The sequence below is a fragment of the Rhinolophus sinicus genome, linkage group LG02 (assembly GCF_036562045.2).
Source record: "Rhinolophus sinicus isolate RSC01 linkage group LG02, ASM3656204v1, whole genome shotgun sequence".
In the NCBI taxonomy this organism is placed as follows: domain Eukaryota; kingdom Metazoa; phylum Chordata; class Mammalia; order Chiroptera; family Rhinolophidae; genus Rhinolophus; species Rhinolophus sinicus.
The window spans coordinates 28,267,559-28,283,242 of record NC_133752.1 but is presented as its reverse complement, the minus strand read 5'-3'; the positions used below and the strand labels follow the sequence as shown (position 1 = coordinate 28,283,242).

The 15,684-nt window shown below is 36.5% G+C and overlaps 1 protein-coding gene across 1 annotated transcript in view; it reads left to right on the top strand.

The window, feature by feature from the left end:
* ENPEP (glutamyl aminopeptidase) overlaps positions 1-15,684 on the top strand; it is a 94,392-nt gene that overhangs the window by 8,577 nt on the left and 70,131 nt on the right. Inside the window, exons 2-3 of the mRNA XM_074322470.1 lie at positions 1,764-1,905; positions 3,972-4,103. Coding sequence (XP_074178571.1) covers positions 1,764-1,905; positions 3,972-4,103 — 274 coding nt within the window. The remainder of the gene's footprint in view (positions 1-1,763; positions 1,906-3,971; positions 4,104-15,684) is intronic.

Below are 15,684 nucleotides of genomic sequence, written 5' to 3'. Positions count from 1 at the left end.
ACAATCTTTCAAGACAGCCACTTTTCTGGTTGTGTTTTTTACACAGATTAGTTTTCTTGTCTGAGTGTTTAACAAGTAATTTTTATATCTAGAGAGTTTTTAAAAAGAAACTAAAAAATATTTTAATTTCTTATAGATGAATGTTGACCTATGGCATATTTTTTTTAGGTAAATTAATGTATATAATACATCCTTGAACCAAAATGAAATTCAGACTCTTACCATTGACCTCACAGACCTCACCAAATTCTTTTGCCAAATTCTGGTTCACTATACTTCTGCCACGCTGGACACCTTTCAGGTCCTCAGCCACTTTAAGTTCTGTTTTACCTCCGACACTGTGCACGTACTGTTCCCTTTGGTAGAACACATTTTCCTTAAGCTTCACCTGTCTGGCTTTTTCTCATCATTCAGATTTCAGCAAACCATCCTTACTGTAAGAGATCTTCCCTGACTACTCTAGCTAATGTTGCTCACTTTTCCTGAGTCATTCTCTGTTACTCCCCATTTTATTTTCTATAGAGCTCTCATTCTCATTTATCTATCTATCTATCTATCTATCTATCTATCTATCTACTTATCTATCATCTGTCTATCTATTAGGTTAGTGCAAAAGTAATTGTGGTTTTTGCAATTATTTTTAACCTTTTAAACTGCAATTACTTTTGCTCCAACCTAATATTTTGCCATTGTTATTCCCTCCGCACCTAGAATAAGGCCTGGGAAATGTGTGCGTGCGTGTGTGTGTGTGTGTGTGTGTGTGTGTGTGTGTGCATGTATGTGTGTGTATGGAAGGAAGGAATTCAATAAATATTTGTTAGATTAATGAATGATATAATAACTTATCTTGGTAATCTTTACAATATACCTTCCTTAGTCCCTGAGAATGTTGAAGGACAAAATATTTTCCTTACACAAATTATTAATGAATATAAGTCAACAGTTTTTATTTCCCCTTTCTTTTATATTTTTTAGTTTGCTTAGTCATCTAACGAACAACTAACTGTACAATAATACTATCTTACTGTGATATGACTACATGTGCAAAGTAAATATTCATTGTTTTTTTTGAGCCATTTCTCATGAAAAAATATTTCTACTTTGAAATGACGGGAATATTGAGCATTAACATTTTCACTTACACAAGCATATGCCTTGTTAGAGCCATAAAAAAATGCTGTCTCTTCTCAAAAACGGGCTTTATACCTCGCCAAAGTTTGCTTCACCTGGCAGATTACTCAGAGCACTGCCTTTGCATGGAAATGAAACAGGCTTTTTTTCTCCGGTGTAACATAAATAAGAAAGAATATGCCATTAGGGACAGGAGCTGGGACTCTGGGATACGCTCCTCTCTACTCCATGACAGAACACAGCTGCTCACTCTCACAAGGGCAGTTAGAGACAAGCCTTCCAGTTGGCTTGTTTATCTACTTGTTGTCCCACAGCTTTGGGGTGAAGAGAGTGATAGCTCATAATTGGGTTTATTTTTGCTCTTCTACAGTTCATATGTTTTTAATGATGGCACTAAAGTATCTAAATATTCATAGAAAATATCTGAAGCAGTCTCTGGATTTTCATTTATGTATTAACCTAAAAATTCCAGAAAAGACTTGGGCAACTATTTTATAGTTTCTGGATGAAAATTCATTTTAAGAAAGGTAATGGTTATAATTACATAGCTGATTTTTTCCATAGTAACAGAAACATAGAGGCTGTCAGAAGAGGCAACATGCGTTTTGTTTGTTTGTGTGTTTCTTTCTAAGGAGCATAGCAGCCACTGATCATGAACCAACAGATGCCAGGAAATCCTTCCCTTGTTTTGATGAGCCCAACAAAAAGGCAACTTACACAATATCTATCATCCACCCCAAAGACTATAAGGCACTTTCAAATATGCCAGTGGAGGTGAGTATTTTTTAAAAATTTTTTGTTTATGCAGATAGTTTGTTTAAAATATCAGGTAAATTACCCAATTTGCTAGGAGAGAATCCTACTGAATTCTAAAAGTAATTGTGTTCTAATAGCTTGTTTTAGTTTCAAAGTTTCAAAACACACTTTGGCAATCTCTTTCCTTTGAGTCCTAGAAGTCTTTAATCCAAGAGATCACAGTCCAGTCAAAAAGCCACATTGGGTTTTCTAAGCAAGAGAAAATACAGTCGACATACATCAGCTGGGCTCTGCTTAACGCAGAGAGTCTCCAGTCATGACAAATTAATGGCAAAATATTGGAATTACAGACTTAAAAATATTTGAGGGTCTCATCACTATTCTTGCTTTTTATTTTACTATAAACCCAGTTTTTAAGATAGAGATACTGCAAAATATCATCACTTAAATATTGGAATGTAGAAGCCAACTCCAGAAAATAGCACGCCTGTAGATTTTCTGGTGAATGAAACATACTCATTAAATGTTAAAAAAAAAAAAAAATAGGCTACAGTAAGTTCTGTCTGTACAATTATTAACATAAGACTCTTTCCCTTGTTACTGCTCCTCATCCCCATAATGGGTAATGGGTAATGCAGTTAACTAAAGTGTCACTATTAGTTAACTGAGGTTTATTATACCTTAAATGTTTGACCTGTAAGGGTCAGGCTCACCCTTAGATATAATTCTCATCTACCAAGTATTAAAAGGATAACCTGCCAAACTTACATCTGCCATCTTTCTGATCTATGATCTGAAATATCATCACTGGAATTCTTCCCATTTAATCATAAATATTACTCCAAAAAACAAGAACAAGATAAAACAAACAAAATCTTAAGAGGGTTAAAAAGTAAACTGCCATCGACTATGCATGCCTCAGTGTGAATTACTTTATCAACTTGGTTTCTTCTGGTATCCAGGGTCTGAGTGAGATTTGATTGGAGAAAAAAAGAGGAAAAGATAAACTTATAGTGTGACACACCAATCCAGAAGACTGGATCAGGGCAAAATGCCATTAGAATGTCTTGGCATGGAAGGGGGAAGTAAAGGCGGGAAGAGAAAGCATGCAAACTTTACTAACTTCTGCTTAAGACCTCCCCATATGACCTTTTCTTTTTGCAGAGTATACTCCTGAAAGTCTTGGAAAAGGGAGAATATTCTGGGTCATTAGGACATCAAACTAATAGCCGCAGGTTTTTATTGCAGAGTATCTTACTTTGCTAGAGCTCCAACACTCTCATACAAGCACAAACATACTTGCCTTGTCAATGATGCATCAATTCTAGTTCAGCTTCCCTCACTTAATCCCTTTTTAAAGCTTCTCCTTGTAGTGTGATTTATTGTGTAGCTGCAGGGCATATGGAAATGTTTAAACAATGGGTTGCAAGAGTTGGGCAAGTTTTTGCATATGAAGTATTAGGACTGATGATTGGCAGTGAGAAAAGCAAAGCTGGCCTGGACAGAAAACCAGACAGATGGGGTCAGTAGTTGCATCAAGCAATGCAATCCTTCTCTCTCTCCATGGTAACCAAGGCAGTGATTTTAGTGAACATACCTTGGGTCTTCGAGGTAGACAGCCAGAGATGGAAAAGAGAACCCAACATCCTGCTATGCCTGGTACAGCTGTTGCTGACCTGCACTTAGTCAAATCAGCAAATACCTACTTAGTTCTTCCTGTGTGCAAGGCATTGAGCACTAGCCTAGTCTTCATTAAGGGATCACAGTATCTCCTCAAGTTTTATCATCAGGATTGTGTGTTTCATGTAGAAAGATAAAGTCCTGTCCAGTTTATATCACATTCAAAATTGTATTTCTCTCTGAGAAACTTTTACAGTGTATAGCTCAATATCTCTTTCACAGTACTAAAAATAAAATGAATCTTCCTTTAGTCTTTTTGACATCACCATGTAGAGGTTCAAAAGAAATTTTACCCCTAAGCTTTGACAAAGGACTTCTGTCTGACTAAAAGCCAGGTTTGGAGTAATCATTTGCACACGATTGATCTTTTGATAAATAAAAGATTATCTTTTGTTTTTCAACAGAAAGAAGAGTCACTTGATGATAAATGGAGTCGGACAACTTTCCAGAAGTCTGTCCCCATGAGCACTTACCTGGTGTGCTTTGCTGTGCATCAGTTTTACCCTGTAGAGAGAACGTCAAAGAGGGGAATACCTGTGAGTCACATTACATATTTTTTAAAACCTATCACCTATGCATTTGTGATTAATTTGCTACTGTTTTTGAATCATTTTCCCCCCTATAACAGACTAGAAAAGCTGATTAGCTACCAGGGTCTGTGAACTTGATGGTACACTGAACAATATAGAAACATCTAAGCTAAAAGGACACAGGTAGAAAATAAACAAACACAACAGGTATAGAAATATGTAGCTTACAGTTATTGTAAGGCGAAAATTCACTATAAATGAAAAGCTAGCTTGTAAGTAAACCATCACAAATATATTAAAATATTGGGGCATGCCTAATTTAATAAGATGGTTGAGTATATGTGCTTGGGTCCCAGATAGTCTAGAGAGGGAGGAGGAAACTAGAGGTAAATCAGTATCCTTTGAGCAACGAAGCACTGAGAGATTTGTGGTGCCGTTTTTATATGTAATTCAAAATAAGACAACAGCAAAGTTTCAAAAGCAGTTTTTATAAAGTGTAAGATAATATAAATACGAAGTTTGTTTTTTTATCAAGATGACTAATTCAATAATATTCAATTGAAAGCCAAATACTTGTACCTAATCATTTTTCTCATTTTGGAGGCCCCAATTTTGCTAGTGTGTTTTCCTACCTCTGTGCTACATATTTTATATGTACATATGGACAAAATCATCACCCTATTTTAAAGATGAGAGAATTAAAATTTAATGTCTTTAAGTAATTTGTTCAAGATCGTCCAGCTGACAAGTGGTGGAGACTCAAATTCCAAATTCTTTCCAAATACTGTACCCTCCTAAGCCTTCTGAAATGTGATATTCTGACTGTATCTTTACTTCTTTACCAGTCACTAGAGGGAAGGATATTCCTCTATTTCCTGTGAAGTTAGCTCCTGGGAAAATTTACCTTAATGTTGGTGCAGTAAGGGTTGATTCTGAGATAGCCTAAACCTGGATTTTCAGTATGCAGCCTATACTGTGTCCAAATTATAGCAAAGGGAGGAATGTCCATTTTTCAAACGGACTTTAAAAGACCATTTTAAATGGGTTGTATATCATGATGACTGATCTGACTTTTGTCTTTCCTTTATCACATATGTTGCTTTGATGTGACCTTTAGATATGGTAAAGGACACTACTACCATTGGCTAAGAGAGACTATTACTGTGTAACTGCACTGGCAGGGTGAGTAATTAGCATCTGTATCAGTTAGTTAGCTGAGATCTACTGATGGATTTTACTATACAGAGGACTTGGAATGACATATTGAAAATGGTAGTTTGGCAGAAGATCCTGAAGTATCCTTTAAGTGGTAAATATTTCTTAAATGACTCTTCTATCAAAGCGGAGTGCATAACATTCTATCTTAAATTGCCGACGTTTTCCTCATTTGGGTGAGAAATGAAGATAATACTGTCATAATATATAACTTTCTGATTACTATTTGATAAGAGAGGAATGGAAAGCGAAACTCTCTTCAGACACTTCCCAGAGAGTCTGAGTCAGAAGAATTCAGTGAAAGTGAGGTGCAGCTGAGCAAGTAGGTGACCCTCCTATAGAAAATAAGCAACCAGTTTTCCTTTCTGCAAAAACTTGTAGGGCTATTTTCCTCAAAATAGAACCTTATAGGAGAACTTTAAGGCATTTATTGTGAATGACAATTCACAGTATATTTCACCTCTTTGACATTTAGGATGTACCCTGCCTGGCTCCCTATACACTCCCTCTAAATTGAAATCTAACAGCTAACACCCAAGCACAAATGCTCCCAGTACAATTTCCCACTCCAGAGAGAATTACAAATGAAAACAAATTACTTAAATGTACTTAAATGTAATATCAGAGGGAACCCACACCAGCCTCACAGTACTATATTCTTAGAGCTGAACAGATAGCAGGCATATGAGGAAAACAAGCGATATAAAAGACAAAATCCAAGACACAGTGGGGGTTAGTAGTGATAATTGAAAAAACAAGATAATTCCCCCCAAAAAAGCTATAAAAAAATCAAACATTTACACATACAACCTTTAATTATTACACTCAGAGATTCAAGAAGATATGATCAACCTAAAATAAAAACAGAAAGCTACAAGAACAATCAGAAATAGTAGTCAGAATTTAAAAACATGATTTCCAAAGCATGACCTGGCTTGGATCTTCAGGAACCATTTCCAATTCTTCCAAAACCAGAGTCTAATAAGCCTATACTTTCAGTTCCTGCCCACTGCTTTGTATTTTTATCAACTCCATGGAGATGCCTATATTGTTTAAAGCCCTGATATATCTTGTGGGTTTTCAATTTTTTAAATTGCATCTCCTATTTCTGTATGTTAGGAACAATGTGAGTTCATCAACCTTCAATTTATTAACACAGTCATGATCCCAAGTCCTTATATTACTTTGTCAGTTAAAAAAATAAATGAAGCTAGATAACTGTTGTTTAATACAATATTTTTAGTAGAAATTTAATGAGCTGTTCTTATCCACTCTGCTTCTGATAGTATTATTCTGGTGCATGAATCACCTGCCATTCATAATCTCATTACACTGTGCAATCCAAGAATCCACAATACCCTGCTTAAATTCTCCTGGCTATGTTCACCCTTCTAGCAAGAACACAATGCAATGTATAGATGATGTATTATAGATTGACACTTGACACCTATATAATTTTACTAACCAATGTCACCCCAATAATTAAAAAAAAAAACCCAAAGGAACATAAGGAAACTTTTTGAGGTGATGGAAAAAAAACACAACAACAAAAGAGTAATACTTTAAGGGCTATCGAAAACTCCTTTAAAGAAATAAAAAAATAAAGAGGGCAGGAGGAAACTTTTAGATGTGATAGATATTTTTATGACATAGATTGTGGTGATAGTTTCAGTATACGTATCCCTAAACTTACAGCATTGTATACATCAAATATGTAAAACTTTCTGTGTCAATCATATGTCAATAAAGGGGCTTTAAAGATAAATAAATAAACACAGAATCAAGGCCTATGTTCTTCTTAATTGCTTACTTGGAAAGAACATAGCTCATGTATTAGTAGTTGAACCAATATTATGTTAAAATTTCCTTGTTGCTTATGAGAAAAAATTACACTGCAGGACCCATTCCTAAAAATTTGTTAACAAAAAAGGTTTGGAAGGTAGCTCAGAAGACTTTTAACTGTGCATATCTCCTGTTTTAAATATTAGTTGTATTACATTTTGATTCAATCCTGAAAAAAGCAGAGTATCTTGAGTTACTTAGGCATATCATGGGAAACAATATCCCCAACAGGCATGTTATTAACTTAGTTCAGCTCAAAATCTCCCTATGGGATATACTGCAATTTATTTTCAAATTGAGAACAATGTGGGTTATGAATATATGTTTAAGTTTTTTAAATTATAAGTTAAGAGGAGAAACCAAGATGGTGGAGTAAACACTGCATCTGCTTGTTTCCATGAACACATTAAAATTGCAACTAAAGTATAGAACAATCAACCTGGAGGACCATCTAAGGTCTGGCTGAACAGAAGTTTTATAACTAATGATATAAAGAAGAAGCCATGTCGAGATTGGTAGGAAAGACAGAGACGCGAAAATGGCTGACCCATTTTCAGCTGTGTGGCGGATGAAAATTGGGAGGGACACCTTGGCTTTGGAGGTTCCCCCAGAGAAGTGAGGAACCCCAGCCCACCTCCAGGTTCCCCAGCCCAGCATACTGGTGCTGGGAAGAGGAGCCCCCACAACATCTGGCTGTGAAAAACAGTGGGGTTTCCAATCATCCAGGTGGGACAGAAGGCTGTGGGAAACCGAGACGTCCTCTTAAAGGGCCCACGCACAGACTCGCTTCCAGGCACTCACCTTGGTCTCCAGCGGAGGGACTGTGACTCAGGTGGCGTCAGAGGAATGGGGAGCAGACTGAGGTGTGTGCTTTTGATGTCAGGACTGGAGGACAGTCCCATTTTTCCTGTGAGGGATTCTCTTCCCATGCAGCCAGCAGGCAGCAGCCATCTTTAATATATTGAGCCCTCCCCCTACCCTTACAGTCAAATCTGAATCCGATTGGTCTGGTGAGCTCTGGGGCTTGCTCTGCTGACTCACTGGGACCCCGCCCCACCCAACTCCCTCAATGCCTGAGTGAGCAGCCAGCCCCACCCACATCGCACTCTTTCTTGGAAAACTATCTGAGTACACAGGCCCCAGGCAGATGGTGTGGTCTGAGAGTTTTGTTGAGTAGCGTTAGGCTCAGCACTAGCATCAAACCAGAGTCTACATTAACCTGGTGGCCTCAACGCTTCCCACTCCCTCATCCAACTTACATACCACGCGAGGCTTTATCAGCGGCTGAACTTTAATGGAGCTGGTAGGTGGCGGAAGGACTCAGGGTGTCCTGGCTTTTTGTGGAGCTACCCCAGGTCTGGTGGCAGCCATCCTCGGTTTGCAGTATGGCCTCTCCCACGTGCCTCCAGGTTAAGCACAGGTATCGAAAAACCACAGATTGCTTTGTAGCTCCTACCAGGTAGTCCCCAGCTGGTCACAGGCAGTGGGGGTCGGTGCCTGCACCAGAGCCCCTCCCAAGAGGCCCCAGCGTCAACATACATGGAGGTTGGCTTCAGACCACAGCAGAGAACCACCCAATTAGCCCCACAATCAGCACACCCAAAAGGCAGTCACATTATAGTGATACCAGAAGGAGAAGAGAGCAAGCAAGGGATTGAGAAACTATTTGAAGAAGTAATGACTGAAAACTTTCCTAACCTGGCAAAGGAAATGGACATACAAGCCCAGGAGGTGCAGAAAGTCCCAAACAAGTTGAACCCAAATAGTCCCACATCAAGACACATTATAATTAAAATGACAAAGGTTAAAGAGAAAGAGAGAATCCTAAAAACAGCAAGAGAAAGGCAACTAGTAACTTATAAGGGAGAGCCCATAAGATTGTCAGCTGATTTCTCAACAGAAACTTTGCAGTCCAGAATGGACTGGCACAAAATATTCAACATGATGAAAAGCATGGACCTATAATCAAGATTACTCTACCCAGCAAGACTATCATTTAAAATCAAAGGATAGAAAAAGTGCTTCCCAGACAAGAAAAAGCTAAAGGAGTTCATCACCATCAAATCAATATTACAAGGAATGTTAGAGGGACTTCTTCAGACAGGGAAAAAAAAGATAAAAATTATGAATAATAAAATGGCAATAGCTACAAATCTATCAACAATTACTTTCAGTGTAAATGGATTAAATACTCTAATCAAAAAACATAGGAGGGCTGAATGGATAAGAAAACAAAACCCTTACATATTCTGCCTACAAGAAAATCACTTTAGATTGAAAAACACACACAGAGACAGAAAGTAAAGGGATGGGAAAAAGATATCTCATGAAAATGAAAATAAAAAAAAGTTGGGGTAGCAATACTTATACCAGACAAAATAGACTTTAAAACAAAGGCTATAACAAGAGACAATGAAGGACCCAGTAATCCCACTTCAGGGTATTTATCTGAAGAAACCCAAATACTAATTTGGAGGGACATGTACATCCATATGTTCATTGTAGCATTGTTTACAGTGGCTGAGATGTGGAGACAGCCTGGGTGTCTGCTGATGGAAGAATGGATGAAGAGGTGGTGCTACATATATACAATGGAATATTACTTGTCCATGGAAGGGAATGGGTTCTTGCCATCTGTGGTGGCATGAATGGACCTGGAAGGTGTTGTGCTGAGTGGCATATGTCAAACAGAGAAGGACAGATGCGATGTGAATTTCACTTATATGTGGAATCTAAAGAGCAAAATAAACAAACAAATCAGAAACAAACTCATAGAGAAAACATTTTGATGGTTACCAGATGGGAGGCGGGTTGTAAGTGTGGGTAAAAAAGGGGATGGGATTAAGAAGTACAAATTGGTTGCTACAAAGTAGTCATGGGAATTTAGAGTATACATAGCATAAAATATTTTTTAAAAATATTTTTAAAAATAAAATAAAAATATAGGTTTAATACATACACATTATAGAAAATTTGGAAGAAAAAAGCAAAGAGGAAAAAGAAAAATTCCCCATGTTATCATATGTAAAATCATTTTAATTTATTAGGTTTGTGATGCTATCTGAGGTACATTTGAACCTTTGCCAGAAGTTTTAACTTTGCACTAGTCTCCTAGGAAGCAAATTCAGGACAAGTTAAATGGCAAGGGTTTCCTTCTTAGAGTTCCCAAAAACAGTAAGTTCTAATTAAGCCATGAATTTCTTTGGGGTATTTGACCTCTGTCTTCTCTAAACAAGGATGTGCTAAAAGAACTTGCCTTGCTGGAGATTATTTCAACTTTTGGCTTCCATGATAAGAGGAGAAAGTTGGGAAAAATTGTTCACTAAGAGAATGCTAGCTCAAAGTATCCATTTAATTAGGTTTATACTATAACTATATTAATTCTAATAACTCAGTAAAAGAGATTCTATTGTGCCTTCTTCCAAAAAGTCTTACAAGATGATTCCTGAATAATTGCACCTAGAATTATACCTGTGAACGAGTCCTTCCTACTTGCCTACGTCTTCTTCCTTGCTTCCGTCTTACTCCATTGTTTGTCTGGATCAAAGAGATTGATTGAGGGCAGAAAATATGTATGTCATGGATTTTTTTTTTTTGGATACACTTTATGTTTTAGAGCTGTTTAGTTTTTTTTAATTTATGCATTACCCTATATGAAAATAGTCTAATTCGAAATTTTTTCATTGTTTTAATACTCAGATATATTTTTAAACTTCTTATTTTGAAGTAATTTTAGATTTACAGAAGAGTTGCAAAGATACAACACAGAGTCCCCTTGTAATGTTCACCCAGCTTCCTCCAATGTTAACATCTTATGTAACCATTTATCATACATTCATCAAAAATAAGGAATTAATAGCTGTACAAAACTATTAACAACGAGTAGGCTACAGCTCTTATTTGGATTTCAGCTGATGTGAAATCCAAATCAGTTTTTCAACTGATGTGTTTTTTTTCTGGTGCAAGGTCCAATAGATGATGCTATACTATATTTAGTCATGATGTCTCTTTAATTTCCTCTATTCTGTGACATTTTCTGTCTTTCCTTGTTTTTTTATGATCTTGACACTTTGAAGAATATTGGTCAGATATTTGGTAGAATGTCCCTCAATTTGGGTTTGTCTGATGTTTTCTCATGCTTAGAAAACGGGTTTTGGATTTGGGGGAAATATTGCAGAGGTGAGGTACCCTTCTCATCACATCATAACAGGGGTGCATGCTATTAAGATGACTTAACACTGGGAATGCTAACTTTGATCCCTTGGTTAAGGTGATGTCTGCTAGTTTTCTCCACTACAAATTACCATTTTTGTTTTCCATACTCTTTGTTAGAAGCAGTCACTAAGTACAGCACACACCCAAGGAGAAGGGAATTAAGCTCCACTTCCTGGAAAGACTGTCAAAGATTTTATGGCTATATGTTATAATCACCTTAATAATTAATAAATACATGGGGAGAGATAATTAAAGACTATGTAAATATCCTATTTCTCTTTAAAGTTTTGACCAGTCTTTGTCACATTCATCAGTGGATCTTGCCTGCAGCAATTCTTGTCCATGTTCAAATGGCAATTTTCTACTTCCCTCAGAGCTATTCTTCACATATGTTTATTTTATTATTCTAAAAAGACAGTTTGATGTGGGTTTGCTAAGTTTTCAGAATCAGCTTGATTTTTATTAAAACACTTTATGAGTTTTTTTAAATTCTTTTTTTTTTTTTTTTACTGGAAGGGTTATTCTAAATTAGGGCTCTAATCTTCTCCAAAGGAATATATTTAATTCAGGAAGCCATAGAAGATTGCTAAATATTCTTAGTCTTTATTTAAATTTTAAAAAATTAAAACAAATTATTAATAAAAATAATATAAAGTTCTATGAGGTAAGTTAGAGTTTTTAAATGTTTATTTTTTTTGTTTTTAAAAATTTCTACTGCAGTAACAATAATAACCAAGCATCAAACAAATTTTGACTAAAATGGAAAGTAAGCTGCCAAGAAATGCTTTATACAGCCTAAATGACAATGCTGTTTTTTTTCCTCAAACAGCGCTTCATAGCAGCTGAGTTCTGAACTCAAAGTTCTGAACATGTTTGCAACATTCATAGTTACAGCAGAAAAATTATTCTCAGTCACCCAAAGTTCAAACCGAGATTTTGCATATTTATAATTTATCTGTGGGTAAGGTGCAAAATAAAATTTAGAAAAAATACATTACAGTCCTGTGATAAGGCAGTCACAAAGAAAATTAAAAAAAAAAAAAACTATTGTATTATAGTACTATTATGTTATTATACTATTCCTTTCTACCAAGTATTACTTCCTCTCAACATTCTGCCCACTGCTAGACAAACATTTTGAAGAACATAAACTTATAAAATTAAACACATTTATATCATATTCAGTAACACCAACTACAGTATATACCTTAAACATGCATTTATAGAATTACAGAAAATATAAAATTATTTTCTCTTTCTCATTCTGCTGCCTCAGCATTGATAACGAAACAGATAGTTCCTTCAATCAGATTATTTTCTTGGTTTTTATTGATCACCTATTATGTGCACAAGGAGGATGCTAAACCCTGAAGGGTGTGAACTATGCTAAGATATCTGTACCTCAATTGAGATGTGAAACAGAGGCAGTCTCCACTGTCCAGTGTCACCCAAGTGTGTTTTCAGGTCTTTGCTGGTCATTCCATCCTTTTGAATGCCGTAGACCTCGCCTGTGGAATGTCCTAGGCCATTTTAAAAGGGTGTGTCTATTTGGAACAGTTCAGATGAGACTCTGCAAAAGCTCAAGAGATGAACAGGTGCTAATTCTGTTAATCAGCAGTGGAAAGGGAGGCTGTTGTCCATAGGTAGAGTGACCATACATTTTGTCATCTATAAAATATAATGAGAAAAAAAACAAAACATGAAGAATAAAACTACATACACATAAAAAATATAATGAGGTGTTATTAATTATTAATTGTGACAAGAGGTGTGACAGGTAAGCAACAGACTTGGGATATTCCTGGGTAAACCTGGATGGAGGGTTACCTTTATCAACAGAAGACGCTCAGCAGACAGGGACAACAAGGACATGGACCCAGGGCACAGCTGACTTGCAGAGCTCCCAGGTGACAGTTGGAATCCTGCAGGCACTGGTCAGCTTCTGACCAGGGTGATGGTGGCAGTGGTAGCTGGCAGTCTGTTCCAACTGAGTCCTTTCTGTTCATGTAGTCTTTCCAAGTTCAGTGCCACCTTCATCTCACACCCTCACACAGCCTTTCAAATTCTTACCCCATCAACCTTACTCTGCCTTTCCTGGCCCAGGTGACTTTCATCTAGTTTTTTGAGACAGAGCTCTCTCGACTTCCCTCTGTTCTCTTTCCAATCTATCCTTATAGCATAAATTCTGTGGTTTGCTTTTTTCCTGGTCCTCTGTTTTTATTGCTAAAAAGCCTTTCCAAACAGGCTGTTGCAAATCAAATGGTTTTGGCTTTCAAATTTATGTGTGTGCATGAAAAGCCTATTTTGGAAGTCAAAAACTGCACTTTTCCTTGTCGCCTTGCATTCTCCTAATGTTTCTAATGGTAATACGGATACCACAATGTGGAGGTCACTCACATATGCGGAAGTGCAGACAGAAAATCATGGAGGTTAATAATTCAATGTATTATCTCTAATGATACCAATGCTCTAGATGGGCACATAAAACTCTTACGTGTCAGCACTGCTTAGGCATTAGCTTAGTCAATGCTCACAGGAATTCTGTGAGATAGATATGGTTGTTATCTCTATTTTGCAGCTAGGGAAAGTTAGATGTCAGTCTTAGGAATAGAGAAAAAGAGTCAGTATGATATAGTAAAAATAAACTTTGTACTAAATTCTAGTGTCAGTTCTGCCTTAGACTTTATTCATCTCATGTATACAGTGAGGGAGTTTAGTTTTAAAACTCTTCAAACTAAAATTTTAAAGAGTCCACAACTTTATTTAAAACGCTTGTGGCTAGTTAAATGTTAGAGTTCAGAAATTTTCAGAGTTTTGGAAAGTAGTGTGGTACAAATACTCTGTATTATTGAGTAACTATAGTTACAGAGGTATCTGGGGTGGCACCTAATAATCAAACAGTAATATTTCTGCAGCAATATTTTGATAATGAGAAAAATAAAGATTATAAAAAACCTCCTATTGATTCAGGTTAGATGACACTACCAAATTAGTTTGTTTTGAACATAGAAAAAGGTTTTTCATTTTCAGACTGAACTAGTGAAAGGATTGGGGTAAAATTATCATCACTAATGTAAAATATTATATTCAATTATCATTAATAGTGTCAGATTCATAGAATTGATGTGTAGAGCAAGACACTAGATGGAAAAAAATGTAATCACATTACCTGGAAAGTTTTAAGTACTCAGCAAGGCTAATAATGATTATGATTACACTTGTTGGTAAGAAGTGTTTCAAACCCGTCGAGATTTTTATAAATTTATTTGGGCCAAACTGATGACAATTGCTGGGAAGTAAAATCTCAATGGATTAAGAAAATGCTCTGGAGAATGGCAGTTTTGCAGCTTATTTTATACATTAGAAGCAAAGGAGGAGATGTAAGGAGAGTTAAAAGCAAAGTGGGAAATACATCTCTGTGATTGCATAGGAAGTAAAACTGAGACACACATACTTCTTTTACTTTGGGGAATACAGGATAGATAATAATTAACATTTACAGCGCATAGAGATTGTACTCGAGGAACAAGATAACAATGAAGGTTCTGTGGTCTCCTGCTCTGGTGGGAGGTTGTGCCCTGAGAGGTCTGCAAAAGAGGTTACTTTGAAATTTCAAAGCTGTGTTATCTTAGATGCAAAAAGACAGTATGAGGTCAGACAATTAAGTTTGTGAACTCATCCTAGAAAAAGTGCTACGTACCTCATTGCTGAATATCACTACAATCACCTTCGAAGTACTACCCTTGGGAAACTATACACTGATGCCAACACCTAGTCCACCCTTCAAAGCAATTTTGGAACTCTTTTTTCTGGAATGGCCATCAGAGCTGTTGTCGTATTACCTTTGATGTCCTGAATGTCATCAAAATGTCTTCATTTCAATATTTCCTTTATCTTCGGATAAAGAAAGAGGTCATGGGGGCCCAGTTCAGATGAGTAGGGAAGTTGTTCCAATACATTTATTTGTTTACTGGCTACAAACTCCCTCACAGACAGTGCTGTGTGAGCTGGTGCATTGTTGTGATGCAAGAGCCATGAATTGTTGGCAAAAAGTTCAGGTTGTCTTATTTTTTCACGCTGCCTTTTCAGCACTTCCAAATAGTAAACTTGGTTAACTGTTTGTCCGGTTGGTACAAATTCATAATGAATAATCCCTCTGATATCAAAAAAGTTTAGCAACATCATTGTAATAAGTTCACGAATGTAATTGTCAGACCTCATAGTTGAAATGGCCATATTATCCAAAGCAATATACAGATTTAATGCAAACCCTATCAAAATACCAATGATATTTAAAGATATAGAACAAAAAATC